This window comes from Anastrepha obliqua, chromosome 5 (genome assembly GCF_027943255.1).
Source record: "Anastrepha obliqua isolate idAnaObli1 chromosome 5, idAnaObli1_1.0, whole genome shotgun sequence".
NCBI lineage: Eukaryota > Metazoa > Arthropoda > Insecta > Diptera > Tephritidae > Anastrepha > Anastrepha obliqua.
Genome location: NC_072896.1, coordinates 102,418,509 through 102,435,819, shown reverse-complemented (window position 1 = coordinate 102,435,819; position 17,311 = coordinate 102,418,509). Strand labels below are relative to the sequence as shown.

The window sequence follows — 17,311 nt, the reverse complement described above, 5'->3', positions numbered from 1 at the left end:
GAAAACCAGCAAAGAAAGGTTTTTTATCGACCTGTGCTATTGAAACTATAATATTTCTTCGGCCATCAAACCAATGGAGGCAGTTATACTAAGATCTCAGAAATGTCTGGCAGCTCTAAAAAATATTAACACCTTCTTCAAAGCCGACCTTATATGGGCCCCGGAACATAGAGATATTGAAGAAAATTGAAAGGAAGAAAGTCAGAGAGGGTACTAATCTTCCACTGCTTGAAAACAGAGGTGACATTGGAATGCCTATGGCAACTTGGAAATTAAGGATAAAAAATAATATTCTCCAGGAGGCCAATAGTTCATGGGGAGAAGAAAATACTTTTGTTACAACCAGTCTAAAATAGATAAGAAAAAATCGGGAAAATTGCTCGATCTTGACTTGTTTACAGTAGCACAGAAAACAAACTATGTGACATATCACGCTGAAATTTGCCATGTAAGCTTATAACAGTCCTACCAAAAGACAAAAAATTTATTTTTGCCATATGTCATCCGCGGACCGTTTTATTGATAACGTCTCCGTTGTAAACGGAATTTTTACATAAATCTCAACCTCAGCACCACCTAGCGGGCAAATTTCTTTTAAAAGCTGTTTCATTTCTTAAAGTTATGCGTATACATATATTCGAATTATCAACCAAATCGGACTGTTCATGCCTGTAATATCTCGACACTTGCGCCACCTAGCGGAGATTACTCCGCTTGATTTATTTTGAAACACCTTTGAACATTGAGCTAAGCTGATAAGTCAAAACTATAGGTCTTTGATAAGTTAGTTTAGAACGGCATGTAATATTTCTACCGAACAACAACGAAAGCGAGCTAAAAAATGTTTTAAAAGTAATAACTTTGAATGAGTCTTTGAATAACTCAAAAGTAAAACGATCTGCGCACCAAATTTCGTAAAAAAGGATTTTTAAATAATCAAAATATATATAAACAAAGATTCTCTATTATTGTTATACAAGCTGCCTTCCCGCAACACATTTTCCATGCTATATTATTTTTAATCAACCCTTCAACCGCCTACAACCCACTGTACGCTCTTCGCATATGCCCCAAATCAGGCGATCGTTTCATATCACCAAAAAAAATCAAACAAATATAAATTATGAATACGTCGAATACCCGGATTACGATTAAATTGAGCGTATGCCATGTTTTGAGCGTATTTGCAGTGATGAGACCGCTGATGAGGCGACATTGTCGACGCTTTGTCGCTAATAATAATCACTCGCTACTGCTCGTGCCCAAAAACCTGCACACATACACAAATGCACACATACAAAATGTGTTGTCATCACTCCTGCAAGGCTGGCTGCCACCCGAGCGACGGCGTAAAGCCTTACAACCCAGTTCGACTGGCTGACTGCCTAACTGATTGGCACAATGCTGCAATGTGGCATCAATGGTGGTGGTTAGTGATGCTGTTGGTGTTGTTTGTGTTGCTGCAATGTGATATGCTGCTGGCCTTAATGGAATTATCAAACATTTTAATAACAAATGAAAACATATGCGGTCGTCTTATAATGCGCGACAACGAATACGACTATGAATACGCAATTCTAGGCGCGCATGTGCAAACGCATCGGCCAAAGGGTGAATGGTGGCGGCTGCGGGGGCAAATACCGTGTCCCATGTGTACGTGTGAGTGTAGGCTTTGTATGCTGCTGTTGCATTCGAAAGTGTGAATTTAAATTGAAATCCCCGCAAATAATCAGCATAGCTTCTCATAATTATTCGAACATTGTTTTTAATATTTCGGTTATTATTGTTGACGTTGTTGTTGCTTTTGGTGTTGTTTTTGTTTTCGTTTGTTGAGAGAAGTGATATTTATCAATGGAAAAATAGCAGTGGAAGTGACAGCTAACAACACCCTTCCGCTAGTGCCCTCATAAGCTGGTCACATAAGCGGAAGCCAGGATCAGCCTTAAAGCTGGCAGCTTCTGCCTCAAAACATGCGCTATTGTGTGATTGTACAACGTTTGAATAATGTTGCAAGTAATTGTCAATATGAGTTACAGTCATATGTACATTTTTATATATGTAACTTCATATGTACACATATCATTTAAGGTGCTGACATCGTTGAAAGCAACAACACGCGTGCCATGTGGCAAGTCACGCGTATTGTTATATCGCCGGCTATCAATTGCATGTTTGCGCGCACTAATCGCCAATGATATTTGCTAAGCACAAACATTGCTCATGAACAACAACAAAAACATATGCATGCATCATTTTTCAAAAGAGTCTGTTATGTATTGCAACCGCCGCCCAGCTGCTCATTTCCCATGTCAGGATCAGCGTCTGCGACATTACGATAAGGTTTACAGCGCAAAAGTCAAATAAACGAGAGATAAGTGTAGAAATGAAAAAGGCAAGTAACATGTTAATTCCCCCCTCTTCCAGTTGTATAGCTTAATACTATATATGTATTATTGCAACACTTAATTTTTTTTATAAGTTTCTGTGTACTACTCCTGTGTGCCTTCTCCCCTCATTATTATCTTCTCTATGAAAAACTCCTTATTTTTTTCACTTACCATTATCACGTTCGCTTTTATCATCACCGTGCAGCGATCCACCCGTCGGACATAATGCACCTCCCGCATCCGCTCCATTGATGGAGCCGTCGTTAAGGTGTATGGGTGTGCGCGGCCGGCCATCGATTGTGATTTCTTCGCCGGCATTTATATCACGATTTGTTTCGTACCAAAGCTGTGTGAGCATAAACAGTTTTATTAATTTCAGATAGATTTAGATATTACAAGCCAAAGTTGATTATAAAATTAAAAATTCATCCTTTGCATTTGCAAAAGGACGTGTCACTCACATATCCTGCCACTAGGAAATTCTTTAGATTAGCCTCTCCGTCTCCATCGACAGCGCGTATTTTGCGCAGCCACATCGACACATCATGTGAGGGTTCCAACCAGCCGCGGAAATGTGGACGTGCAATAACCTGAGGGGGGAAGGGAAATATTTTTAAATTAGTTGCATGGTTTTTATGAAGTGTTTCATAACAGATACATGAGTATTAATATTTTAGATCGAAATTCATATCTCAGATCAAATCGAAATTTTTATTGTATCATACTTCATTCATAATTAAAAATTTATATTTATTTAAACTAAATTCGCAATTTATACAAGGTGACGCAAAATTAATCACTCTATCATTGGATTTATTATTTTTTAGCAAATATCGTCTTACGTCAATCATATTTGACACTTGGGAACTAGACACCGGCCACCGTAGCCGAATGGGTTGGTGTGTGACTACCATCATAGAAAAAATCACCTCATCACCTCAATAAAAAAAACCTTTCGGAGTCGGCTTAAAACTCTAGGTCCCTTTATTTGTACAACAACATCAAGACGGATGCCACTAATAGGAGGAGGAGCTCGGCGAAACCCCTAGCAGGAGTGTATGCGCTAATTTAGTATGTATGTAGGAACTACACAGCTGCAGTAGACAAACAGACAAGTAATGGAGCGCCTAAAGACGTAAAATAAATATTTCCATTACTCAAAGTATGTTTTTTATTTGCTAAAAAAGTTATTCAAAAACGAAATTGAATGACTAATTTTGCGCCACACCGTATATAATATCTCATGTTAACTCAAACTTCATTACTTCCAAATTCCACTCGAATTCATTCATTCCACAATTCATAATTCGAAATTCGTAACTCACAATTTACATTTCGCAGATGATATTAAATAATATATATATATATATATATATATAATTGGCGCGTACACCCTTCTTGGGTGTTTGGCCGAACTCCTCCTTCTATTTGTGGTGTGCTTCTTGATGTTGTTCCACAAATGGAGGGACCTACAGTTTCAAGCCGACTCCGAACGGCAGATATTTTTATGAGGAGCTTTTTCATGGCAGAAATACACTCGGAGGTTCGCCATTAACTGCCGAGGTGCGACCGCTATTAGAGAAAAGTTTTTATCAATTTTGGTTTCACCGAGATTCGAACCAACGTTCTCTCTGTGAATTCCGAATGGTAATCACGCACCATATTAAATAATACAAAATTATTTTTTCAGCATTCAAAGCAAAGCGAACGGTATACAAGTATGATATTTACACGTCAGGGGTTTATTGGGTTGACCAGAAAGCTGCAGTACGAGTCCCATACTCGAGTGGTGTTGTCTATGATCGTCAGCGCATAAAAAGAATATATTCATAATTCAATATTCAATATTCGTTATTTATTTAATATATTTTTTTATTTTATTTTAATGTAATCTTATTTAATTTAGATTTATTTTGTTTGATTTAAATTAATTTTATTTTATTTAATTTTATATTATCTTATTTTATTTACTTTTTTTACGATAGTTTTTGTTTTTTAATCAGAATTCGGCATTCTTAGCTTATTACTGGAATTGGTATTTTATTTATTTTTTATTTTATTATAACTTATTTAATTTTATAATATTATATTTTGCTTTTCTCAATTTGACATTTTTTTATATTTATAATTTAACATAATTTTAATTTTTAATTATTTTTTTTTGTTTTACTTTACTTTATATTATCTTTTTTATTTTTTTTTATACTTTTTTTTATTCATTTTATTTTATTCTTCATTTATTAATATTATTCTTTTTTATTTTGTTCTCTATTTATTTCATTCTATTTTATAATAATTTATCTAACTTTATATTATTTTGTTTATCCTACCTCTTTTATTTTATTTCACTATTTATAATTTCCATTATTTTTATTTTATTTTATTTTATTTTATTTTATTTTATTTTATTTTATTTTATTTTATTTTATTTGAGGTTAATCCATCTCGGCTATTGCCGGATAAAATTTTCAAGGGATTGTGCTCTGGTGGAGCGTAGTCCAAGTTCTACGACCATACGATTACTATTGCTTAAATATTTAAAAATCTACGAACTATTGCACATTTGTTGACTTCTGCATGTCTTCTAAAAGGTGTTGGCAGTCATACTTCTTCAAATGTTTGATTAGATGCTTAGGCACTAATCCAGTGGACGATATAATTATTGCTATTATATTCGCTTCCCTCGCTCTGTTCATCCGTTTAAGTTCTATGGCCAAAGTATACTTTGATATTTTAGTGGAGCATGTGCTTTGTCTTTTTTATTTTTTTTTTATTCGATTTTAATATAGTCTAAATATATTTCATTTTATTGTTTATTTTCTTTGTCTCATTCGGTGGTATTTTATTTTTAATTTTATTATATTTTGCATAGTTTTTATTTGTTTTATATTATCTCATTTTATTATAAATTAACTAATTTTAGATTTTTTTCCTTTTTCTATTCGGTGTTTTTTATATTCTAATTTAATAATATAATATATTTTTTTACTTTGTTTTACTTTATTTATTATACATTATTTTATATTATATTAATTAATTAATTTTTTTTTATTTCTGTTTTTTTACTCATTTTATTTTATTTAGATAAATTTTATTCTGTTCGTATTATTTTATACTTTTATTTATTTTTCATCTATTTGTAATTCATGTATTGTTATATTATTTTGTTTATCCTAATAATGCTATTTTTTATTTTAGTTTGACCGTTTATAATTTACTTTATTTTTATTTTATACTATCTGATTTAATTTTGTTTCATTTTTTCTTATATTTAATTTGTAATATTGTAATTTCTGTTCAATTTTTAATCATTTAATTTCGCTACTTACAATTTAATTTATTTTAATTTTACTTTATTTTATTTTAGCTTAGATTAAACTTATTTAACTTTATTGTTTATTTTGGGGCTATTATATTTTAACTTAATTTATATATTTTTTATTTGTTCTGTTGTATTTTGTTTTATATTATGTTAAAATAGTTTTTCAATTTTTATACTACTTTATTTTATTTTGTTTTGCTTTATTTTATTTGTAAAACAAAACATTTTAATTTGTTAATTTTATTTTATTTCATTTTATAGTTTTATTTTTTAATTTTTTTTTATTTATATTGGTTTAATTCTTATTACTTTGTTTTGTTGTTTTTTTTTTTTTGTAAACATTATTTTATTTATTTCATTTTTTTATTTATTTATTTATTTTTGTTTTATTTGGTTTTACTTCATCTAATGCCATTTTAATTTAGATTAATTTTATTTAATTTATGTTATTAATTAATTTTATATTAATTTCCTTATCTCATTTATATTTTATTTCTTACATTATTTGATTTTACTTATTTAATATTATTTCTTATTGGTTTTTTATTAATTTATGTTTTTTTTATTGAATTTGCATTTTATAAATAAATGCTTAAAGTTACCAGTTATCAGTCCAGAAGCTTTATTTGACACGCATACATACATATTAATATACATACATATTATTTAAAATATAACCACAATAATTTGTTTTTCATCCGAATCATGAGATTTCTTCGTAAAAAATTAAGATAAATATAAGAAGGAATGTTTGCTCCCACCACAATGTGTGTGTATGTGCACAGATGTGTGTGCATTTGTCATCGTATTTCGTTGCGGTTAGATAAATTATCTAGAGCAGCTGAGAGCGCCACCTAGCGTAGCATAGTAACGTTCGCAAGCAAAGTGGCGAGTGAAAAGTGTTATACTGGTTATTTGAATTTACGAAAGTGTGGGCAAACAAGCAGAAGTGGGGTAACAAATGAACGGCATTTAAACAAATATTGGTAGAAAATATTTTTAACTGGTGTTGCTATCTAATTTTTTTGATATAAATTTAAAAAAAATTTTAATTCTAAAAAAATATAATTATGTATATAAATATATATTTGAAATATAAAAACATATACAGGTAAACATAGTTTAAAAAAAATTATTTTTTTTAAATTTTTTTTTCTTAATGTACACATATTTGAGACTACACGCAGAAAATATAGGGTGGTTAAATTTCAAGGGCCGATGTTGAATGTGAACCACACCTAAACGTCAACGACACCTTTGCACTTCTTTTATTAAAAGAAAAGGTGTACGTCGATAAGCCAGCAACAATTCAAGAGCTAAAGGATGAGATAACGGCACATTAACGGCATATAACCTCAATTATGCCTCAGCGTCATCGAAAATTTGGACCATCGGATGAGGTGTGCCGCCGAGGCCATACCAATATTATCATAGTAAAGAGAAATGACAATAATTTCCTAAAAAAAATGGTATTCTATTCAAAATCAACACCGGTCCTTGAAACTTAACCACCCTTTATAATATCGTTCCGGTGTATATTTTCGAAGTTACACGCAAATTTGAAAAGGCGTTTCATAGTAAAGTAAAGTGCTTTTCAAACGCGTTTTTCTCAAAATGGTGTTTTCAAAGTTGGTGACAAACATTACTCGAAAACGGCTGAACCGATTAGTCTCAAATGTTAACACGACCTTCTTAAAAATATTTCCTAATAATTAATTCAAGATTTTTTTCCACCAATAATTTTTTTTTTTTATAAACCGCCAATTTGTAAAAAACTTTATTTTGCTTATTTCTTCGATTAATTACTAGATTTAACATTATTTTAACAAAATAATTTGAAGAAAAATTTAAATTCATAACAAAATTTCAATAGAGGCTCAAAACCTAAAGTGTTGGCTATCGCAGTGTAAAAAATCGTAAAATAAAAAATCTAAAGTAGTTTCAGAAAGTTTACCCGCAACTCATTTATTGACAGCCCTCGGTACTTCACATAGTGTCTGCTCTTCTGATTAATTTTTCGAAATTCTTCAGTTTGACAGACTTGCCGAAAACACTTTCCTTAACACTCTAAGGACATTGAAAAGTCTGGAAGCTTGAAACTCTCACCAACTTGAAGTTTACTTGAAATCTCTTGCACTGACCACTACTGCACGTGCATGCGTATGAGGTACTTTATATGTATCTGTGCATTATTTACCGCTCATTACTTGCCGATGCGACCTACAAGCGGATTAAGTTGTGTGTCCATTCCTCTGATGCTTTTCTAATTTATAGTAAGGCGCTTGTGATGCAAAAACACAAGAAATCTGGTTCACATCACCCATTTTCAAGCTGTCAAATGAAGTGTAGTCCACTGCAGAGTGATTAAAAAATATTTTTAGTGCACCAATTATCTATGACACGGCCTCAAGCACTTGCACAAACATTCATATGAATATCAGCCACACACCACATCCGTTTCCGCTTCATTGCCTACCAATTACTACAGTGTCACACGGCTTTTTATGACAAATTAAGCCAAGTCTCGCCAGTGCAAGAAGCAGCAGGAGGAGTCAATAAAAAACACAAAAACACACAAAAACTCTGACCGCCGGCTGACGTCTGACGGCTGCGCGTCATTACTTCAAGTAGCAAAAAACAAGAAGCCCCCACAACAATAATAAATAAGTACAAGGGAAAGGAAAGTAAATCTTGGAAGGCAGTGCAAAACTGCGAATATTGCACTAATTCGGCAGCATAATCGAAGGGCGTCAAACAAATAGCAGCGTGACAAAAACAAAATGCACGCCAAACACGACCTACTCAAGTGTATTAATGTGCGGTAGATGATTTTTTTTATAAATTTTTTCAGCAACTCATACCTCAGGTTAAAGCGCATAGCAGAGCGAGCGCCCGGCTGCCACCCATTCACATGCTGCCCAGCTACTATGTGAAGTATGTATGTGTGTATGTATGTATGCATGTGTAAGTCCTACAGCACGTCAAATCGCATTTGGGCAGAATCGAGTTGTTAGCTCAATTTTCGGAGCGTGTGCGCGTACTCATGCCCACACGGTTTTACGCTGGCTGCCTGCACTGCTCAATGCGCACACATACATACCCACATTTGTACCAACATATTGTAAGTACATACATAAATATGCTTTTAGTCAGTCAGCTAGCAAAGTAAGCGCAGCGCTCTCCTATAAGCTGCCTCTGCTGCTGCTGTTGCTACTCCTGCCGCATGTGGCCATGCCACAGCGCTCGCTTATGCGTATGTGCCACTTTGTGAAAACGCCGTTTTTCCGAATGACTTGCGAGATAAGAGTTTTTGTGCGTTCGCTTTTTGCCAAACAATGCAATATACATATATGCAACAACAACTAACTATATGATGCATTGTTTTTGTGTTTTTTTTTGTTGTTGCTGCTGAGTGCGCACTTAGCAGTTGTTGGCAGCGAGCAGTGTTGGCAGAGCAGCGCCCCTTTTTGCACTCCAATTGTTTGTGGCTCGTTGATCGCGGCTGCGTCGCGACGATTTGCTGTTTCGTGTATTGTTTTTTGTTATTAAATTTTTATGCTTTTTTTGATTTTGTAATTTCCATAAATTATTATTATTATTTTTTTTTTGCATGTGTGCACATAAACGCAGCAGTCGCTGTTTTGCGCTGGTTGGGGATGTAATGCCAACATATTGTTTTTCACATATTAAATTGTCCGATAAATTTAGCCAAAACATTGCCTCAAGAGATTTCTGCGCTGTGGCCGCCCAGCGGGGAAAGAGCAAAAATCAGCGGGAGAATCTTGCGTGAAGGAGTAAATAGCCGCAGTCACATTTGTAACAGCTTAGCCCATCATTTCATGCTGATTTCCGAAATTCGTTCCACTAATACCTACACCAACACATTTCACACATATGCACATCTGTATGTATTTCTCTCTCTATCTTTCTCACACGCACACGCATACGCACAAGCACTTTCTTACTTTCAAGCCTTTGCTTGGCAGTCTATTATCTTTTTGATTGTAACTGCAAATTGATAAATTGTGCGTGACCACAAAATAGCGTGTGCTCATCCCAATTCCCATTGCGCTCGTACATCCTTTGCGGACAGACAACCCGTCGCGCAGTTATCTCCTTTCGAGCAGTCAACGGCGGCAGCAGCTTACTAATTCCGGTAGTCGGGAAATCCCACTGCGTACTGACACCCTAGTTAGGCTCACTTTTGTTATCGTTCTTCTACTGCTTCGTCCTTTTCATCCTGCAATTTCCTGCGTCTACGCTATGTCTTCTGTTGCATCTTCCCTCGAGGTTTGTATTTATGCACGACATCTATTTGTCTTGTGTTTGTATGGCACGTAAACATGTGTTGAATGTGTCTTGTCGTAATTAATGATAGTCCTACTTATCCCGATTTGTTGTTTTAATTGAATGATGGAAAATCCTTTTGTGCACACAGACCTTTTTCAAGAAAGAGTTTAATTGGCATTCGTTTTTGGGTAAAAGTCGAGAAACGTTTTTTTTCGTCATCGGAAGGAGTTGTGGAAATGTGTTAATTAACGGAGGCGATGGCTTAAAGGTCATAAAAAATTGAGAAACCATTAATTTTGGAACTCGTTGGGTGGCAGTGAAGATACTTTAATTTCAATTACATGCAGTTTAACAATTCTCACACGGAATGGAAGGTTAAATTATGTGACGCATCCTTTTAATGGAAAAACTTCTTCCCAACGCAATTAAGCTTGAGGTTCATCGAGTACTTTCTAACAAAGAATATAGCAGCATACATCTTTTCTCTCTTTTAACTACATAAAATGGTAGCCAGGGTTCATTTAACCCCAATCAAAAAAAAAAAATCATGGAATCCGGAGTGTAAAGAAAAGAAGCGACATATTGTTGATGATGATGAGAATATAGAAGTAGTGGGACTATCATTTTCAGTCACACCCCACAAAAAGGTAACTCTATGGTCAATAATGGCCTCATTCTTAAAAAAAATTTCAACATTTTAGTTCAGCAATAAAGATATCCCAACAAGTTCAAGATAAAAGAGCAGCCCGTGCGTTTTCGTCATATTTTACCAATTTTTCTAGAGACTGAGAGAAACGAGATACAGCTAGACTTAAGCTACGTGCGCTCTTGGGTTCTTAGAAACTTTGAGTTCATCCCTGTGGTGATTGATCAACGCACACCGCGCTAGATCCAAGTAGGACCCTCTTCTTCCACATCCACTTAATGAATGGAGTGCAGTAATTGGAAAGAGAAGTTCGACGCAAAGATTGGTAAAAAAGTACTTTACGAGAAGCTGCTCATCAAATTCAAGTAAGGTAGCTGCTAAGAGATTGGCTGATGGCTTGTGGAATAACTTCCAAGGAAGTAAGCAATTTTTCCGGTAGTAAAGCGGCAATTGATGACGCAAGCTGAAAGTGCGTTCGAAACTAATCATGCAATACCTGATTTCCCCTTGCGACTGAATCCGAATACTGTGAAATTAAGTTCATACAGGTAGCTGGTCACAAGGTCATTGCCGGAAAGTGGTGGGCCGATGAGCTAGTTAGACACAGCTTCCGCGAGGTAACTTCATCGCGCAATGAGAGGATTATGATTCCTCTGACTATCTGTGGTCTGCTCCTGGAAAATCAAACTTCGCGGTAACTCAGCAAGTTCTGGGCAAGTGCAGAAACTTTTAAGGTCGCTAAATTCTTAGATCTCTAGGCATCGGAGGCGCTCTTCAAAAGGGAACTTATAATGCTAACAAATCCTCAGCTCTAAATATTTTACTAGTCCCAACCGGATATTGCCACTTAGGTTTCCACGCGGTGAAGCATGACGTCTCTTTAGAGGCAGACGTCTAGAGAATGAGGTGGAATTATCTTAGCAATTTTTCCTTTACTACCCTGCTTTAGTGAATCTAGATTTAAATATAGACATCTAGCTTCTCACCAGGAGATACAGATATCATTCGCGTACTGAATTTCGTCAGTAGTACGAAGCGGTTAACGCAACTGTAGATGGCTATTCGTTGGGTTTACCACTTCTTTACCTTTCCTATTTTGCTGTATTCCGTTCCCCATGCGATGTTATCACAATAGACGAATTTAATTTTTTGTCCAAGTGAACCCTTTTATTATTCTTATTGTTTTCCTAAGCGCCGAATATGAAGCGCATAGAGTCAAAGGCAATGATTTCTACTTTCTTCTAACGCTGGTTGTTTGTTTGCTTTACGTCCAGGTGATTTTGTTGCTGGAAAATTCCTAATGAAGGTTGTGTCGCCAGAATACTTTGGGTCGTCCTCTCCGCCTGTAACCTTAAGGGTTCCACTATAAAGCCATCGCTGGTATTTTTCACGCTAGTTTTCTAAGAGTATGTCCAAATAAGACGCACTTCCTCTTACGGATTCCAATATTGTTTGCGATCTTATTGCATCGTCTATATAAATCAAGTTTTCTGGCCAGAAAGCGCATATTATTGTACGGATCCTATTATTGACAACCATATAACCGTACCCACTATTTTACTTCTTTACTTTACTTCTTTACTTCCGTAAAAGTAAAAATTCTGTTTATAGTCTGAACAACACCAATGCCAAAATTAATTCAAGAATTTCCAAGCTGGTACTTTTGATATCAAAATGCTTCTCGGTCAGGAAAGGCCACTGAGTTTATTGGTAACAAAATAAAGTTATTGATAAGACCAAACCCACGTTAGTCGGCACGAGAGGTTGTAGAAATATTAAAAGATCAGACAAAAAAAGTTCACTTTCACCCAAAAAATTTGAGTTCGTCAGCAAACTCGAAATTTGGATTCCTCAGGAGCTCAAAGATGTTCATTTCACGGGACTCTGCTGAGACATGAAGAAAACGGACCCTATTTGGAAATAGTAATGACTGGTGTTGAGAAGTCGATCATCAATTTTGGTATTGGTACTTACATAGTTATTCGTCTCAAGCTACCTCAAAAACACAACTCCAGCAAAGTTGGATCTGTGTTTGGTGGGAATAGAAGTGTGTGATGGAATAAAGTTCATGACTAGGATATAGTAAGTCCGCAAATTACTTTTATCCAACCTTAGCAGAAATTTAATTCTACCGCTATGTGGGACGTCTAGCGTCATTTTATACTGCCAGAAAGTGTTGAGACTATGCTAGTAGTCATAGCGTTTTCGAGCCAAAAGTCGGCTTGTTCCGTTGTTCCGCGTTGCTGGATTGCATCTTACAACTGGTTGCAGATTAATGAATTTTTCAACCGGATCAACTGTGTGTGTCCTGGACATCTGTATAACCGGGAACTCATAGTAACGGTATTGCATAGGCTTAAATACAATGGGCTTTTTAGCCTGAGTGTTTTAGGGGCCACCAAATCTCCTCGGCTCGACCAACTCAAATTTTTAACGGTATTGCAACTGCCAAATTCTTTTAGTCTGGGTATGTCCTCGCGTACAAACCCATATAGCCAAGCCGTCCATGATAACTGTCTGCCTAACCGAGCTGATTAATACCCCACCACCATTTGTCCACCTTTGTAGCCGCTACGCATCGCCAAATCTGATGAACACTTCTGCCTAAACGACTTGTGCTTATAATATTTCCATTTCCCTCCGAATGAATTTTATTATTCAGCATTTGCAAACTATCAGTAAATACGCAGAAATCATATTTACCAAATCATATTTTCACATACCGAACATCGCAGCCAACTTTCGATTATAATCATGACTATCAACACTACCACTACTACACAGCACCAGCTTCCTCATGCGGAAGTGTCTCAAATTGCTACATATGCAATTAGGTTTCTAAGGATTAGCAGGACAATTCGCAAATGACAACTGGTAGCAACCGGCAACCAGCAATCGGCAAATAAAGACACACAGTCAAACAGACAGTCAGACACGGACGACAACTGACAACTCAATATCGGAAGATCAGTTTAATCCGTTATGAATGAAGGGGCGCAGAATGCCAAATTCGAAACGTAAAGGTAGAAATGTGCGCATATATGTATGTATATATGTGTGTGTGCCTATAGCTGAAAATGAGTGTCAGCAGCAGGCTCCGTCTGTCTGCCTGTTCTGCACTACTTTTAGCAACTTTGCCTACTTCACACATAGTCTCGAATATTGGCCTAACAATGTACAGGGCAAAAAGGGAAAAAATAAAAACAACAAAGCAGTAAAAATAGTAAAAACCCCTACAAATGTATGTCAACAATAAGAAAAATATTTACACGCACAAGATAATCTACTATTTGTGTGACGATGTTCACACCAGCGGTTTCATGCTCATAAATTTGATGCCAGCTAGCGATGCTGCAGAGATGATGATCCCTCGATCGCTCGATCGCCGTCAACGATCGTTTTGCAACGAAAAGTGTGTTACTGTTTGTTCAGGATGATATTGCAGTGAAGTGTTGTTTTTCACTTACTTACCTACGTCAGTGGTGTTGCCTATAGCGCTGGCTATTTAATTGGAGCTCTGTACTTATAATCATTTATTAACTTCTTCAAAAGTCTAATTAGTAGTTGCTAACATTTCTATGGTAACCTTCCAGTGTTTTATAAGTTTGTTTGCTATATTTAGTTAAAGGTTGGTTTCTCTTTTGCAGTGTGAATTTCGTGACTATTTATTTAGTACTACGGGAAAACCCTTATTTTAGATCGTCAGTATTTTAGGGGACTCTCAAATTGACTATCTAATTATAAAGCGGTCCCAGCGATATTGATGATTTGTATGCTCTGTTAATTTCACGGAAATGTAATAGGACTATGAATAAGTTCGTGCGGTTTTACAACAGATGGCGTAACTTGATTATTATTCCATCGATCCACATTTCCAAACATTCATTGGAGAGCTACTGTCGTAAGGCACAAACGTCAGTATAAGTTTTTTATTTGAAGCGTAAACAACAATATTTTTACCACACTTGAAAATGTCGAATTTCGTGCCAAATAATGTGTTTTTGCGGGGAATTCTTCTTCATTATTTTAATATGAAGAAAAAAGCAGCCGAAAGTCATCGTATCTTGGTGGAAGTTTATGGTGAGCATGCTCTAGCTGAGCGAACGTGCCAGAAGTGGTTTGCACGCTTTAAAAGTGGTGATTTTGGCTTGGAAGACGAAGAACGCGAGGGTGCGCCGCCAAAGTTCATGGATACCGAATTGGAGGAATTGCTCGATCAAGATCCGGCTCAAACGCAAGAAGAGGTTGCAAAAACTTTGGGAGTTGATCAATCAACCATTTCCAAACGTTTAAAAGCCATGGGAATGATCCGAAAGGTAGGCCATTGGGTGCCGTATGAATTGAAGCCAAGAGACGTTGAACGCCGTTTTATGGCATGCGAACAACTGCTTCAACGTGAAGGTTATGCTGTGTATCTGGTGGGACCAGCTGGGTGTTGTGTATTATGAGCTACTGAAACCGAATGAAACGATTACGGGGGATGTCTACCGACGACAATTGATGCGTTTGAGCCGAGCACTGCGAGAAAAACGGCCGCAATACGCCGATAGACACGACAAAGTTATTTTGCAACATGACAATGCTCGGCCACATGTTGCACAAGTGGTCAAAACATACTTAGAAACGCTCAAATGGGATGTCCTACCCCACCCGCCGTATAGTCCAGACCTTGCGCCATCCGATTACTATCTCTTCCGATCGATGCAACATGGCCTGGCTGACCAGCACTTCCGTAATTACGATGAAGTCAAAAAATGGATCGATTCGTGGATTGCGGCAAAACCGACCGAATTTTTCACAAAGGGAATCCGTGAATTGCCAGAAAGATGGGAAAAAGTAGTAGTAAGCGATGGACAATACTTTGAATATTAAATTTGTAACCATTTTACGTCAATAAAGTTTCAAATTTCGAAAAAAACCGCACGAACTTATTCATAGTCCTATTATATTCGAAGAAATCGCTTAGTTTTGCAACTCCTGATCACTAATACTAATGGCTTCAAGTGGGTGTCTGTCTGGAAGAAAGTAGCTCGCTGTATAAAGAGAAAGTGAGAAAAGAAGTGCTCAAGAAAGCACCCCAAGATCTAGTTGTTTATTCTCTGAAAATGAAAAACCCGCACTCTATAAATTTCTCATCTTGCCCATCCTACTATATAGCGTATTGAGGTTTAGTTAGAGGTGCCGTACCATAACGCCATAACCTTGGTCTTAATCATAACGATATTTACTGTCATCTACCTACTGCTAGAACAAAAGACATTATCGTGAAGCTGCCCAAGAAAGTCGATATTTTCGTGACTGCGGCAACTGGCGATGAATAACGCTGCGCAATGCCACCTAAATCCTAGCCACGATCATATTCCACGCAGACTCCAATATATCGAACACTCCTTAAGGAAAGAACAAGCTGTGTTCACCAAGCCAACACTCTTCACCTCAGAGTAGAACAATCAGTTGAGTGATGCTCCCGCTTTACATACTGTTCGTCGCCTTCAAGAATCCATTCGACACAATCATACGACACTCAATATGGCTGGCGTTGAGTAGAAAGGGAGTTCCCGCGAAGATAATCCGCCTCATCAGATCCCTTGCGAGAACTCCGAACTTTCAGTGCTCCACAACGGCAACTTCAGCGACAGATTCATCACCAACGCAGGCGTAAAGCAAGACTGTTCCTTGTCGTCTCTACCCTGCACCATCGTTCTAGACGACGCTATGAGCCAATTTACCCTGCGAAGGCGAACAGACTAGTCATGCTGGCATGCACTGTTCGACTGGAGGTCAACCTCGCTGTGACTAAGGCTATGACTTAACCACAATAAAGCAAGATGTATGTATACAGGTTGACGGGTGCCCGGTGAAACATAGCCATCACACAGAGGCTACAATCTTTCGTCAACAAATGCCTCCGCATCATTTGTAGAATATTCTGGCAGAACATCATCAGTAACGACGCGCTGTGGAGATCAACGAATGAGGAGCCCATACTATGGCAAATCAAACGCAGAAAGTGGCGATGGATAGGTCACAGGCTAGAAAAACCACCAGAAAACATCACGAGAATGTTTTGTGGACTGGAACTCGCAAGGGAGTTGAGGTAGCGGTCGGCCAAAGATCACTTGGTGAAGGTCGATGTTGCGCGAACTAGCAGATGCCGACATCATATGGGACGACGCAAAAACGACAGCCCAGAACCGTGGACGCTAGAAGAATCGTGCCGAGGCCATATGCTCCCGAGCGAAGTGCACAAGGATTTAAAAAGAATTATTGGTACCATAGCCATAAACAGCTAAAAAATACATTGCCATTTATTTGTCCATTTCGTAAGTGCAGAAACTAAAGAAAAGACAACAACAATAGCCGTGGCGAGGAAATTAGTAATTTATTCATTAATTCTGTTACGAAATTTTTACATTTTTATCTAAATAAAACCCTTATCTTCTGACGATTTCTGTCTCGCTTTGTTCTGTCGTGTCATCTGCAGTTAAAGCGAATTCATGTTTTTGTTGCCAGTCTATTCTAAAATGTTCGTGTTTTGCTAAAATATAATGGCATTATATCAAATCAACAATCAGCTGTTTATGGTTGTGGCGAAAAATCAAAATTTATTTATTCTGTCCAGTAACGGTTATGACATGTCACCTCTATGGCATCCCACCGCCAATA

The 17,311-nt window shown here is 36.7% G+C and overlaps 1 protein-coding gene across 1 annotated transcript in view; it reads right to left on the bottom strand.

Moving 5' to 3' along the window:
* The window catches only part of LOC129248358 (transcription factor hamlet), a 75,838-nt gene that overhangs the window by 45,434 nt on the left and 13,093 nt on the right, over positions 1–17,311 (bottom strand). The window contains exons 3-4 of the mRNA XM_054887884.1: positions 2,849–2,977; positions 2,559–2,733 (exon numbers count right to left, since the gene is read on the bottom strand). Coding sequence (XP_054743859.1) covers positions 2,559–2,733; positions 2,849–2,977 — 304 coding nt within the window. The remainder of the gene's footprint in view (positions 1–2,558; positions 2,734–2,848; positions 2,978–17,311) is intronic.